A 12,175-nucleotide genomic window follows, 5' to 3' on the forward strand; every position below is an offset into this window, starting at 1 on the left:
GATGTCAGAAAAACTGTTCCCCATTGTTTGCAAGCCCTTCCCTCTATGGCTGTCTCTTACCTTTCATTATCAAATGTCATAGTTACTAGTCTCTCATAACAAAATGTTGCCTCTGTCTTATGTGAGTGAAAGTTGCTCAGTTGTGTCCAACTTTTTGCAACCCCTTAGACTAGCCCAATAGGTTCCTCTGTCCATGGAATTCTCTAGGCAAGAATACTGGAGTGGGTTGCCATTTCCTTCTCCAGGGGATCTTCCCAACCCAGGAATGGAACTCGGGTCTCCTGCATTGCAGGCAGCTTCTTTTCCATCTGAAACACTTGGAATGTAAACACCCAGGTCATGGGGGTCAGCATCCAGAAGTGCAGTCCTTCTTGATGCAAAATTGCAGAATTAGGGCAACTCCACTGCAGAGCATTCCTACCTATACGTGTTCTTTCCTACGAGTATCATCTTCAGACAGGAGCACTGACTCAACTTACCTTGTAATGGAAGAGAAACAACCCGCAGAACAAGCTGTACAGATCTGCGGTGAGCAGGGAGAGGTTGACCGACGTGGCGCTGGTTTTCTTTATGACCACGGGCATGAAGCTGTAGAGACCAAACATGCAGGCACTAAAGCCGACGTAGAGCAGTCCTGGAAGGAGAGGAAAGACAGGTGATATCATAGCCTCCTCCGGGGCCTCGGTGGAGCCACAGTGGGTGGAGGGGAACAGCACCCCCGCTCCATTCCACTCTCACCCAGGAGTTTTTCTTTCACTCCATCAACTGATGTTTTTTATTGGGTAATACATAGCTAAAACATAAAATAAGTGAAAACCTGCATGTGGAACAAGAACTATATGCTTCTCACACACATCTGATGTTTCGCCTCTGCTGTGAAGGAGAGTGGCTACAATCAGAAATAGGGTCAAGGCTTCTAAATTCTACTTCTGGTTGTGCTGTAATTACTTTCTTGTACCCATGTCTTTTAAAACTTTGTTCACTTCTTTTTATCTGCAACATAGGAACAAAACTATTTGGTACCATGTATTGCTCAAAACAATGAATAACTGCATAATCCTTAAAATGAAAGCGCTTACATGTCAAAGAGATGTGGACTAAGTCACAGTACTGAACTAACATCCTAACTGTGTGACCTTGGATAGATCATTTCACATGAGCTGTCAGTTTCTTCCAGATTTCTGAATTCTGCTTAGCACTACTCCTGAAACCAGAGTCCTATTCCACCATCACTTTTCCTAGCATATGTGGGCTCTCATACGTAGGCTCTGCTCTTTTATAAATAGGTAAATGCTTTGCAGGCCATCAAATAATTAAGTTTTGCCAAACAGAAAGATTTTTAAAAAATGCCCTTTTGCTACATGATTAGTCCCTCAAACTCTGAAATTCTCTCTCTCTCTAATTATAACTCAATATACAATTGTTAAGTACATAATTTTGTTCAGTCCAAAACAGAAGATTATGGCTAAATCTAGGGTTTGGTTCATCATTTCCTCAATGTTGATACAACACAAATGCAGAAGAATTATGCCCATTTCTCTACCTTAAAAGAATAAGGCATAGAATAAGCACAAGTATTACAACTCAGTGGATCTTTGGGCATTTTTATATAATATTAAATAAAAGATCCAAACTATCCAAGGGAACCTTGATGGCATGTTTGGTTTAGGCTGTAGGCAGATCACTTTCTTTGAATCCTGTGAATTTTGGAAGATTTGGCAGGTACTGGACACCCAGTCCCTTTGACCCTGAAGAACAGGGATCCCTCCAAAGAGAAATTTGGTTTTCCCATATGGGAAGTATTTAAGGTCATGAATTATTATTCTACATGTTTCTGATATTAAGTTTAAGGATAGCCATGTCACGTCCATATAAAAATATTAAGTAAGCAAACTCAGTACAACAGCCCCCTCTAGTGTGGTGGAGATGCCCTAAGAGGAACCTAGAATAATCACTTTTCTATTAATTGTTCAGTAAATTATACAAGTCCTCTTGTGGAAATTCTGTCACAGTCATGTCAGATGGCTTTTGACTCTCTGTCTGAAGTTTTAAGTCCCTAAAATTGGTCAATTTTCCTGTACTTGGGTTTCATGCTATTTATAATTCATTTTTCTTTTAAACAAGTTACTAAAAAGGCAATATTAAATAACCTATGATTAATACATGAAAAGACATAAAAATTAATTCAGTATTCCTTTAAGGAATCTGAGATGAACAGACTAGACTAGGGATAAGATACACCCTTAAATTAATCTACTAAAAGCAATCAAACTTGATTAAAATATAGTCCAGGAACCAGGGCCTCCGTCCCCATCACTTTTTAAAATTTAGATTATGCATGACTTAGTTAGGAAGGTCAACAATCCTATCCTCCCATCACCTGACCTAGTGTTGATATACTGTGAACTCTCACATGTGAGATCTGATGTTGTATATTCAATTATTCAACCATGTATTCACTGCCGTATCTACTGTGTTCAAGGAACTCTGCTATGGGCTAGCATGCAATGGAAAAAAAGGATAGACAAGAAACTTAGAACTGATATTAGTGCTATGAAGCAAGAAAAGCGTTGCTTATGGGGAATTACAGGGGTATTGCTTTTGGAAAGGTGGAAGCGGCATTGACTTTAAATGCTGAAGGACTAGAAGGAGATGGCCAGCGGAAAAATAATTTAGGCAAAGAGACCTACAAATGAAAAGACCCTAATGGTTTCCAGGACCTGCAAGAGGCCAGAATATCTGAGCAGGATGAACAGACTGAGACAGTGATAAGAGAGGAGACTGGAAAATTAGGCAGGGGGTAGATTATGTGGGGTCTTGTAGGTCTTGGAAGGAAGTTGATATCTTATTCTAGTTGTAATGGGAAGCCATTGAGGAATTTGTAGCAGAAGGCTAACTTGTAGTCTGATCTACCTTTCTAAAGGATGGCTTTAGATATGCATGGAGACGGGAATGAAGGAGCGAAGCTCAGAGGAAACCAGTGAGGAGCTCAGGGTCTCCGTCCAGGCAAGAGATGCTGGTGGCTTTTGCTCAGAGTGGCAGTGGTGATGAAGGGAAGTGGCTGGTTTCTGAAGGTTCAGCACGCCCTGCTGAATGTGTTGTCTGGATGTGTTGACTGGATGTGCTGTCATTGTTTAGTTGCTGAGCTGTGTCTGACTGTTTTGTGACCCCATAGCCAGCCAGGCTCCTCCATCCATGGGATTTCCCAGCAAGAGTACTGGCATGGGTTGCCGTTTCCTCCTCCAAGGGATCTTCCTGACCCAGAGATTGAACCCAAGTCTTCTGCATTGCATTGCATAGTCTTGCAGGCAGACTCTTCACTGCTGAGACACTGGAGTAGCCTAAAATCTTTCTACTCAATTTTACAACATTCCAAAGTAGTTGTTCAGAAATATTTGTGTTCTCCCAAGACTTTCCTGGTGGTCCAAACTGGATGCATGTAGTAAGAAAAAGGACAGCATCAGACACACCCATGGGTTCACGTGATGGTGGTTTGGTCGCTAAGTCATGTCCGACTCTTGCAACCCCATGGACTGCAGCCTGACAGGCTCCTCTGTCCATGGGATTCTCCAGGCAAGAATAACTGGAGTGGGTTGCTATGTCCTTCTCTAGGGGATCTTCTTGACTTGGGAATCGAACCTGGGTCTCCTGCATTGTAGGCAGATTCTTTACGAACTGACCTACAATGGGTTCATGTGGATTCTGGCTAATTAGAAACTGTCACTGAATTATAACATCATTTACTGAGCTGCAGAGAACTGAGCAGGAGGACCAGGCTTTCAGGGGAAAAAAAAAGCTCCATTTTGAACATGTTAAGTTTGAGATGCTTGTGCATTATCCAAAAAGATTTGTCCGGTAGGGAGTGGATTTGTAATTGGTAGCTCAGAGAGAAGAGTGTGACTTTACAAGCAAACTGATGAGCCATGGAGTGGAGGAAAGCAGACACACGGCAGAGTTCACTCTCTTCATCAGGCTGCCTTGAGATTCTCCAAGCTTAAACACTTAAACGTCCTAAACTTATTCTTTACAAATGCAGAAATTAAATTTAGGGGGATGGGAATAAAATACAAACACCATCACATTCAATCACTTTGCTGGGTCAACCAGCATTTCTGTGTGTGGGTAACCAGGCAGCCAAATGAACACAAGATTGAGAGTGGGCATGTTGTGTGGCTGCAATTTGCTGATTTTTTGTTCTCAGATAAAAAATTGACTAGTTAATGGACATTAGTGATACACCCAGAGAAGGCAATGGCACCCCACTCCAGTACTCTTGCCTGGAAAATCCCATGGACGGACGAGCCTGGTGGGCTGCAGTCCATGGGGATGCAAAGGGTCAGATGTGACTGAGCGACTTCACTTTCACTTTTCACTTTCATGCATTGGAGAAGGAAATGGCAATCCACTCCAGTGTTCTTGCCTGCAGAATCCCAGGGACGGGGGAGCCTGGTGGGCTGCTGTCTGTGGGGTCACACAGAGTCGGACACGACTGAAGTGACTTAGCAGCAGCAGCAGCGATACATCCGAAGGCCCAACTTACTGTCCTTATGGGATTTTTCAAGCACTCGATCGACAGGATCAAACAAACTGAATTACTTCTGACTGATAAAGCACATGGTGGGTACAATAACTACATTTTCAGACAAAGTATATGTATGATCGTTTCTTTTCGGAAATGTTTTCTCTCTCACTAAAGACAGGATTTGGTAACTCTTGTCCTCATATGCTAAAGAGATTTAAGCTAGAGAAACTGGGAAGAATACCATCAGCTAAGACTAAGTACTTGCTATGCGTCATGTACTTTATGTACATTAATCTCCACAACAGTATAACTCCATTGCTATTGTTATCCTCTTTACACACATGAGGAAATAGGCTCATAGAATGTATTGGTTAATAAGCACAGTCCACAGCAGGTTCAACAGAGGAAATACAATATGGGGTACAAGTTATAAAGGAGTTTGAACGGGCAATGGGGAAAGATGGATGGTAAGACAACCCAGACATTAGCAATGGCAGTAAATTATTCATATCCCTGGGGCCAGAGAGGTCCAGGCAGGAGGCCATGTTATCAGAGGTCAGAAGTCAGGGAGGCGGAGCAAAGGTGTGATCAGAGGACACTCGGCCATTGCTAGAGACTTGACCTGAAACAGGGAGACACATCCTGGTCTCTTGCTTCCTCCCACCCTCCAGTCTCCTTCTACTGCCTCCCAGGGCGAATCTAGCAAAGTCAATTAACATGCCGGCCTGGGAGGCATTGTTTGCAAGGGTCAGTCTCTGCACTGCAGAGCAGAGTAAGGGTAAGAAACAAATCTGTGAGAAGATAGGCAAAAGACAAGCTTCTAGAGGTCGAGTAGCTCACCTTCAGGTCACTCAGGCTGCCCGACTTTAAATTCTGCGTGCATACCACTAACCTATATTGTTTAATTATTATGAAGAGAAATAGGACATGGATGAAGCATTCTATTTGACTGTAATGAGCATATCATTTTATATGGGATATATACACAGTGCATTGTAATGCATGATATATCATGTGATAGGTGATACATGTGTTTATTTGTAATGGATATTGTATATACATATATATATATAGTATATGTCTGGGTTTGCTGCGTATATTTTATCTCATCATTTTCTTTGGGATCACACTGGTATTCTTTCACTTTCCTTTGACTAGATTTTTAAAATGTCATTTTTAATTCTTAAAAATAAAGGCGAGGTAAGATGAAATCAGGACATATGTACTAAGGCGCCAACCTGGGGGGCGGGCTCAGAGGGTGCAATTAGTTCCACCACAGGCAGCCATGAGCCCAGTGAAGCGGCCTTAGTTCCCCAGCTCCAGTTCGGCATTAGCAAAAAGAAAGGCTATACTATTCTTAATGATATGTAAGGTTTTTTTCTGCTTTGTGGTCCCACTACTGCATCTTCAGGAAAAGGTCAAATCTCTTGTTTTGGCCTCCTGGACAAAATCAAAACCAAAGCAATCTTTGCTCATGGCAAAAAAAGTGAAGCCCCAGGGGCTTCCCTCGTAGCTCAGTCAGTAAAGAATCTGCCTGCAATGCAGTAATCTGCCTGCAGTGCAGGAGACCTAGGTTCAATTCCTGGGTCTGGAAGATCCCCTGGAGAAGGACATGACAACCCACTCCAGTATTCTTGCTTGGAGAATCCCATGGACAGAGGAGCCGGGCAGGCTACAGTCCATGGGGTCGCAAGAGTTAGACACGACTTAGCGACTAACCACCACCAGCACACCACAAATTGGTTCTGGGTGACCCGCCTCTCATGTTTCCTTCCTTTGACAGTGGACTTGCATATCAGCTAACACCTGTCCTTCAATACAATGGCAAATGGGATAAAGGGAACGCTTAAGCTAGTTATTAGATTTCACACACGCCTGCTCACTGAGACCATGTTAGTTCTATAAGGTCCTACATTTCACTTGAGTTTCATGATTACATAACCAGCCCCAGTCTTTCTGTTCAGTAGAGTAAAATTAGGAAATAAAAACAAACAGCATCAAAGATTGTTATCTTCTTGCTTTTAACTACTCTTTGTATCTTGCAATTGGTCAATGTTATTAGAAAATATCAGAAGCTGTTACAAAATACTTTCTGAATCCAGAAAATATAAAACATGTTTATTATCCCATTTGATCCATAGAACAAAAAATGTTTTTACTTTGGTAAAATGGCAACCACAGGAGCTGTGCAAGAGACTGTGATGGGATCACTGGTGGGAGATAAAGAGAGTCTTGGATCTTGATCTGTCAACTACAGCACACTGATCACAGCTCAGGATTCTAGGGTGACTTCCTATAGCATGTGGGCAGGCCTTGATGGGAGCTCCATCCCTCTGGGTGTCTCCCTGCCTCCAGGGCCCACAAGTTGCAGTAGCCGCTATGCCATCTCCTGGTTTTCCAGAAAGAAATGTCAAAGCTAAGCCTAAGCCCCGTGCCCTTTCTCCACTGTTTTCCCTTTTGTCTACATTTTTGTAAGTTGAGAGACAGTAAGACAAGCCCCGTCTCCTTGGCTTGTCATTCATTCATTCACTCATTTAAAAAATACTTTTTCATTAAATTTTATGTGCCTAGAACTGAGCTAAGTCACTAGAAGCTTACAGTAGGTTGGGATGAGGTAGGAGGACAAAGATGACCCTTATCCACGCTTCAGAAAGAAAAGATGAATATTTGGTTCCTTTTCTAGACCATTTGAGACTCATTTCCAATCAGGAAAATTAAATAAATGGCTTTACAATGTGTTCCTTTCACACGGCCCTTCATCATCTTGGACCACAGGGAATTGACATTTTCATAGCAATATGAGGGCTCAATGTACTCTGATGACACATTTAACTAACACTGAATTATAACAGAGCCTTGGTGGACATGCACATGACATCTGCATAATTGGAGGACAAATTATTTTTTATTAGTGCTACTACTATTAATATAAAATTAATTTATACTCATGGACCACTGCATGTGAAGTGTTACAAAGCACAGCTAACATTCTGGCTCTGAGACTCTCAGAGGCCATGAGGCTGTAACCTGCAGCTGGCTTCCCTTCTCAGCCGCCTTCCTCTCCTCCCTACAATCCCTTGTCTTTATTGACTTTCATTTAATTGTGTCATTTTACAGCAAAACTCGAGAGAAATTAAACGGCCGGACTGTGACAGACACAAGGGCTGGGGAGCGCGTGAAGTCACTAGAGAGAACCCCAGGGGAGTGGGGCAGAGTTCGGCAGTGCCTGCTGTGTCTTCAGAGGGAATCTGTCAGCAGCAAGTCAACCCTGGACGCTTCAGGGTCCAGGTAAATGGTGCAGGGAGCTTTATGTCTCTGTTGTCCTTGTTCAGAGAAGCAGAATTTGATGGGAGCCATTCCCTTGTAGCTCAGTCCGTAAAGCAGCTGCCTATAATGCAGGAGACCTGAGTTCGCATTCCTGGGTTAGGAAGATCCCTGGAGAAGGCAATGGCACCCCACTCCAGTCCTCTTGCCTGGAAAATCCCATGGACGGAGGAGCCTGGTAGGCTGCAGTCCATGGGGTTGTGAAGAGTCGGACATGACTGAGCAACTTCACTTTCACTTTTCACTTTCATGCATTGGAGAAGGAAATGGCAACGCACTGCAGTGTTCTTGCCTGGAGGATCCCAGGGACTGGGGAGCCTGGTGGGCTGCCATCTATGGGGTCGCACAGAGTCGGACACGACTGAAGCGACTTAGCAGCAGCAGCAGCCAGTGTTCTTGCCTGGAGAATCCCCATGGACAGAGGAGACTGGCGGGCTTCAGTCCATGGGGTTGTAAGAGTCGGACACGACTTAGCAACTAAACCACCACGACCACCACCACCATTAGTTCTGTGAAAGAGCATGTAAGCTGGGGATGGCTTGAACAGTCCGCTTCAGAGTGGCGAACCACCTGTATTTTCACTTCCCATTTGCATTCATCGGGCACGCATTTTCCAAGCACCCTCATAAGCCCACCTCCAGGCTCAGTGCTGGAACCCGTGTCTTGGTATAGACACTGAGGGGAGGTTTCAGGGCTTCCTCCCTGACCTTTGAGGGTGGGAAATGTCAGCCCCTTCCAAGGCTTGCTGAGTGATCATTATCAGAGCATCACCTAGGATCTTAACTCCTTGTCCTACTTTTTTTTTTAGGAGAAAAGTGACTTTCGAAACAGGTGGTGCATAGCTGCCCTGGATGACTGTGAAGTGGTTCAAAGCCTGTCTGGTATTTTCCACTGAGTCCATTTGGAGATCAATTAACCGTGTCTTTTGAGCAAACTGCTCCCTTCTGAAAAGGTTTTTATGGGTTCAGAATGTCCATTACATTGTTTCCTTTTGTGCCTTTTTGTTAAGTTCAGCTTTTTTTTTTCCCCTTTAGTAAAGTGTCACTTTTTAATGATCACATCAGTTTTGTGTTTCTCAGCTAGAGCAAATTGCTGTCATTTGTGTCCCACCAGCACCTCGGGGCATTTTTCTTTCTGGTTGGTCTTTAACCTAAAAACACACTTCTGTGTCCACACTAATGGCATCCTGACGATGATAATGGGCAGAGGCTCAATTAAGAAACATTATGAATCATACAGATCAGGCTCCTCTAGAGGGTGAGAGTCCCCAGAGTGACAAGGGGGGTTTCATTTTCTCTTGTCCCCCGCAGTCTAAGTCCTTTCCCGGTTGGTGCCTCACCACGACCCCAGTCACTCTCCAAAGGTTATTTTCCTGGTTTACTAAGAGCAGCATCTCAGGTGAGCAAACCCCTTACCTATTTGCCAGTCCCAGGGCACCTTCAACAGCTCCTTGTGCTCCATTATAGCTCTGTGGATTGAAAGAAAGCAGAGCTGGTGAGCGATGTGGCCTACTTTTTTTCTTGTTGTTGTTCACTAACCAGATTTATACAAATCGTGAAGCAACCAGTTGAATTCCAAAAATAACTCCAGATCACACAGAGGCTAGTTTCATTAGGTAGCTCAGCCCAAGATTGGTTCCCGCAGACCCACCACGGTCCTTCTCACCCAGTGTGCCTCTAGCTTTCACTTCTCGCTCAGATGCTTTCTCAAAAGTACATGGCGAGGTTGGAAAATTTCTGGGCTTGCAGGTTTAATCTGTTTTCTGATTGAGCACTCTCCAGGGCAGTGTTTCTCAAACTTAAATGTACAAAAATACCACCTGGAGAGGATGTTAAAAAAAGTTTCCTGGGGACTTCCCTGGGAGTCCAGTGGTTAAGAATCTGCCGTGTCACGTAAGGCAGGCAAGTTCGATCCCTGGCCAGGGAATTAAGATCCCACATACAACTGAGCCCATGCGCCACAATGAAGACCCAATGCAGCCAAAATTAAAATAAATAATAAGCCCCCAAAAAATGTCTGAAAAATAAAAAAACAGTTCCTGGGCCGCATCCCTCCAGAGGCTGATTCAATAGATCAGAGTAGGGCCCTTGGATGTGCATTTCTGACAAGTTGCCAAACACACTCATACGCCTCTTCCACGATTTTGGCAGCAGTGTGTCTGAAGGGCTCCTCAGTTCTAATGGTCTATAACTGAAGCACACGAGTGCTAGATCTCCGAAGATACTTTTTTTTTGGATTCAAGAATAATAATCCATAAAATGAGCCACCCATCTACAAAATGTTGGTTACGAACAGTTGAACTAGGCAATTTCTTTTCCTCTTATGAAGCTGAAGTGCCAAATTTAGAAACTTTAAAATTTAGAAAGCCATCATGTTCTCAAAATGAATCCCAAATAAATCTGTCTTAGAGAGTCTTCCTATCTCCTGGTCCTGTTTGCTATGGAGTTCCCCACCTGTATCTCAGGACACCAAAATTTAGAGAATTCTTGGAAAGAGCCTATTTGCAAAACAGATTTAAAGTGATGCAAAAATAGCCTCCTTAAATAGTTTCAGACACAGATGCAATGACAAAGAACCTGCTTGTAGAAAGTGATGTGGTGAAAATCAGAATTACTCACTTTGCAGATAGGATTTGCTGAAATTTGACAGGAGGATATATTATGCTTCTTTATCTCTTACGTGAAGCTAAAATACATGGCCTTTATTGATGAAAAATTAGGCTTTGCTTGATACTTATTCCATAGCAACTTCTGAGCCCTAGTCAATGATGACATATATACTCCAATGCCAGAATTACTGAAAGCTTGTTGTTTCTGACTTTTTGATGCTTAGTGAATGCCTATGTTATATGTTGACCCATTTAAGGAAAATGGAAACACTAAGTTTCTAGTTTCTAAGAGATGAATTTCTGTTGTTGCTGGTGTTTTTTTTTTTTTTTTTTGGCTGAGTCACAAGGCTCGAGGGATCTTAATTCCCCAACCAGATATTGAACACTGGCCATGGCAGTAGAAGTCCTAACTACTGGACTGCCAGGAAGTTCCCTGAGAAATGAATTTGAAATGTGGTTCACTTGTGAAAACCCATGAGCAATAAAAGAAATTATAAAAGGACAAATTAAAAAAAAATAAAGGACAAATTTAAAACTCGAAGTTTTCTAAGTTGTGATTACTAGTAAAAGACTAGTATACTAGTTGTCACTAGTAAACAGAATGCCCTTTTTGGAAGTGCATCAAATCATGGCATTTATGCTTGGTTTTCCTATTTCTCTAAGTATTAATAAAACCTCATTGGCTGGTTTGGGAGAATCAATGTACTTTTAATGCTCTCTTATAAATTATTTTCAAAGTCCATTACATAAATTCATTAAAAATTCATTTAGTTTGGAAGAAATTTATTAATAAAGATACTGAGTCTTCACATTTCATGTAGGAGGTTTGTAACAGGTTTCTAGCTCTGATTTTTAGAAAATAAAGTGAACAGCCATAACCTAAATGGAAAATATTTTAAAAATAAGCTTTAAGCGTATCAACTGCCTGAGTTTTTTGTTAGTTTTTACTCACAACTGAATTCCACTGAAAAATGCCCCGAAGAGTCCAATCATTCCCAGGAATTCCACTCGGCTCAGAGTTCGGATGATGTATTCTTCCCAGACGTTAGAGATACCATATAGCGTGGCTCCTCCTAAGACCAGGAGATCCCCCACCAGCTTATTTTCCCCTAGGAACAGAAAAAGAAAAAGGAAGCTTTAATTAACATTTTACTAACAAGAATTTGGCCCCAGCAAAATCAGCTTCCTGTGCTTATTCTGAGGCTTCCCTGGTGGCTTAGACTGTAAAGAATCTGCCTGCAATGAGGGAAACCCGGGTTTGATCCCAGGGTTGGGAGGATCCCCTGGAGAAGGAAATAGCTACCCACTCCAGTATTCTTGCCTGGAGAATTCATGGACAGAGGAGACTGGCCGTCTCAAAAGTGTCAGACACTACTGAGGAACTAACACACATGGTTAGTCTATTCTGACATTTTAGAGAAGTTCTGTATTTTGCCTACTGAGATTAAGTAAAGTCTGTTTATGTGTGCTTCAGATATGTTGTGATGTAAAAAGGTTGCTCTGTCTACCCAATAAGAAGTATTCCCTAGCTAAGAAAGGGACTAGTACTGTTTCTGAAGAGTCCCATGTCTTCTGTCCATGGGTTGAAAAGTTCATAGTCTGAAATGGACTATGGGTTGAAATTTTCAACTCCCCTAAAGCAAGCAACAGAAGAGTGAAAATATATGTAGTTGATTATCACATCAATATTTTTCTTCTTTCATAAAAAGTATCTATTTGTT

General features: G+C 42.5%; 1 protein-coding gene across 1 annotated transcript in view; it reads right to left on the bottom strand.

Moving 5' to 3' along the window:
* Positions 1 to 12,175, bottom strand: part of SLC35F1 (solute carrier family 35 member F1) — a 409,920-nt gene that overhangs the window by 38,504 nt on the left and 359,241 nt on the right. The window contains exons 5-7 of the mRNA XM_070449917.1: positions 11,407 to 11,563; positions 9,262 to 9,314; positions 480 to 634 (exon numbers count right to left, since the gene is read on the bottom strand). Of these exons, the coding sequence (XP_070306018.1) occupies positions 480 to 634; positions 9,262 to 9,314; positions 11,407 to 11,563 (365 nt within the window). The remainder of the gene's footprint in view (positions 1 to 479; positions 635 to 9,261; positions 9,315 to 11,406; positions 11,564 to 12,175) is intronic.

This window comes from Odocoileus virginianus, chromosome 19, assembly GCF_023699985.2.
Source record: "Odocoileus virginianus isolate 20LAN1187 ecotype Illinois chromosome 19, Ovbor_1.2, whole genome shotgun sequence".
NCBI classification, from domain to species: domain Eukaryota; kingdom Metazoa; phylum Chordata; class Mammalia; order Artiodactyla; family Cervidae; genus Odocoileus; species Odocoileus virginianus.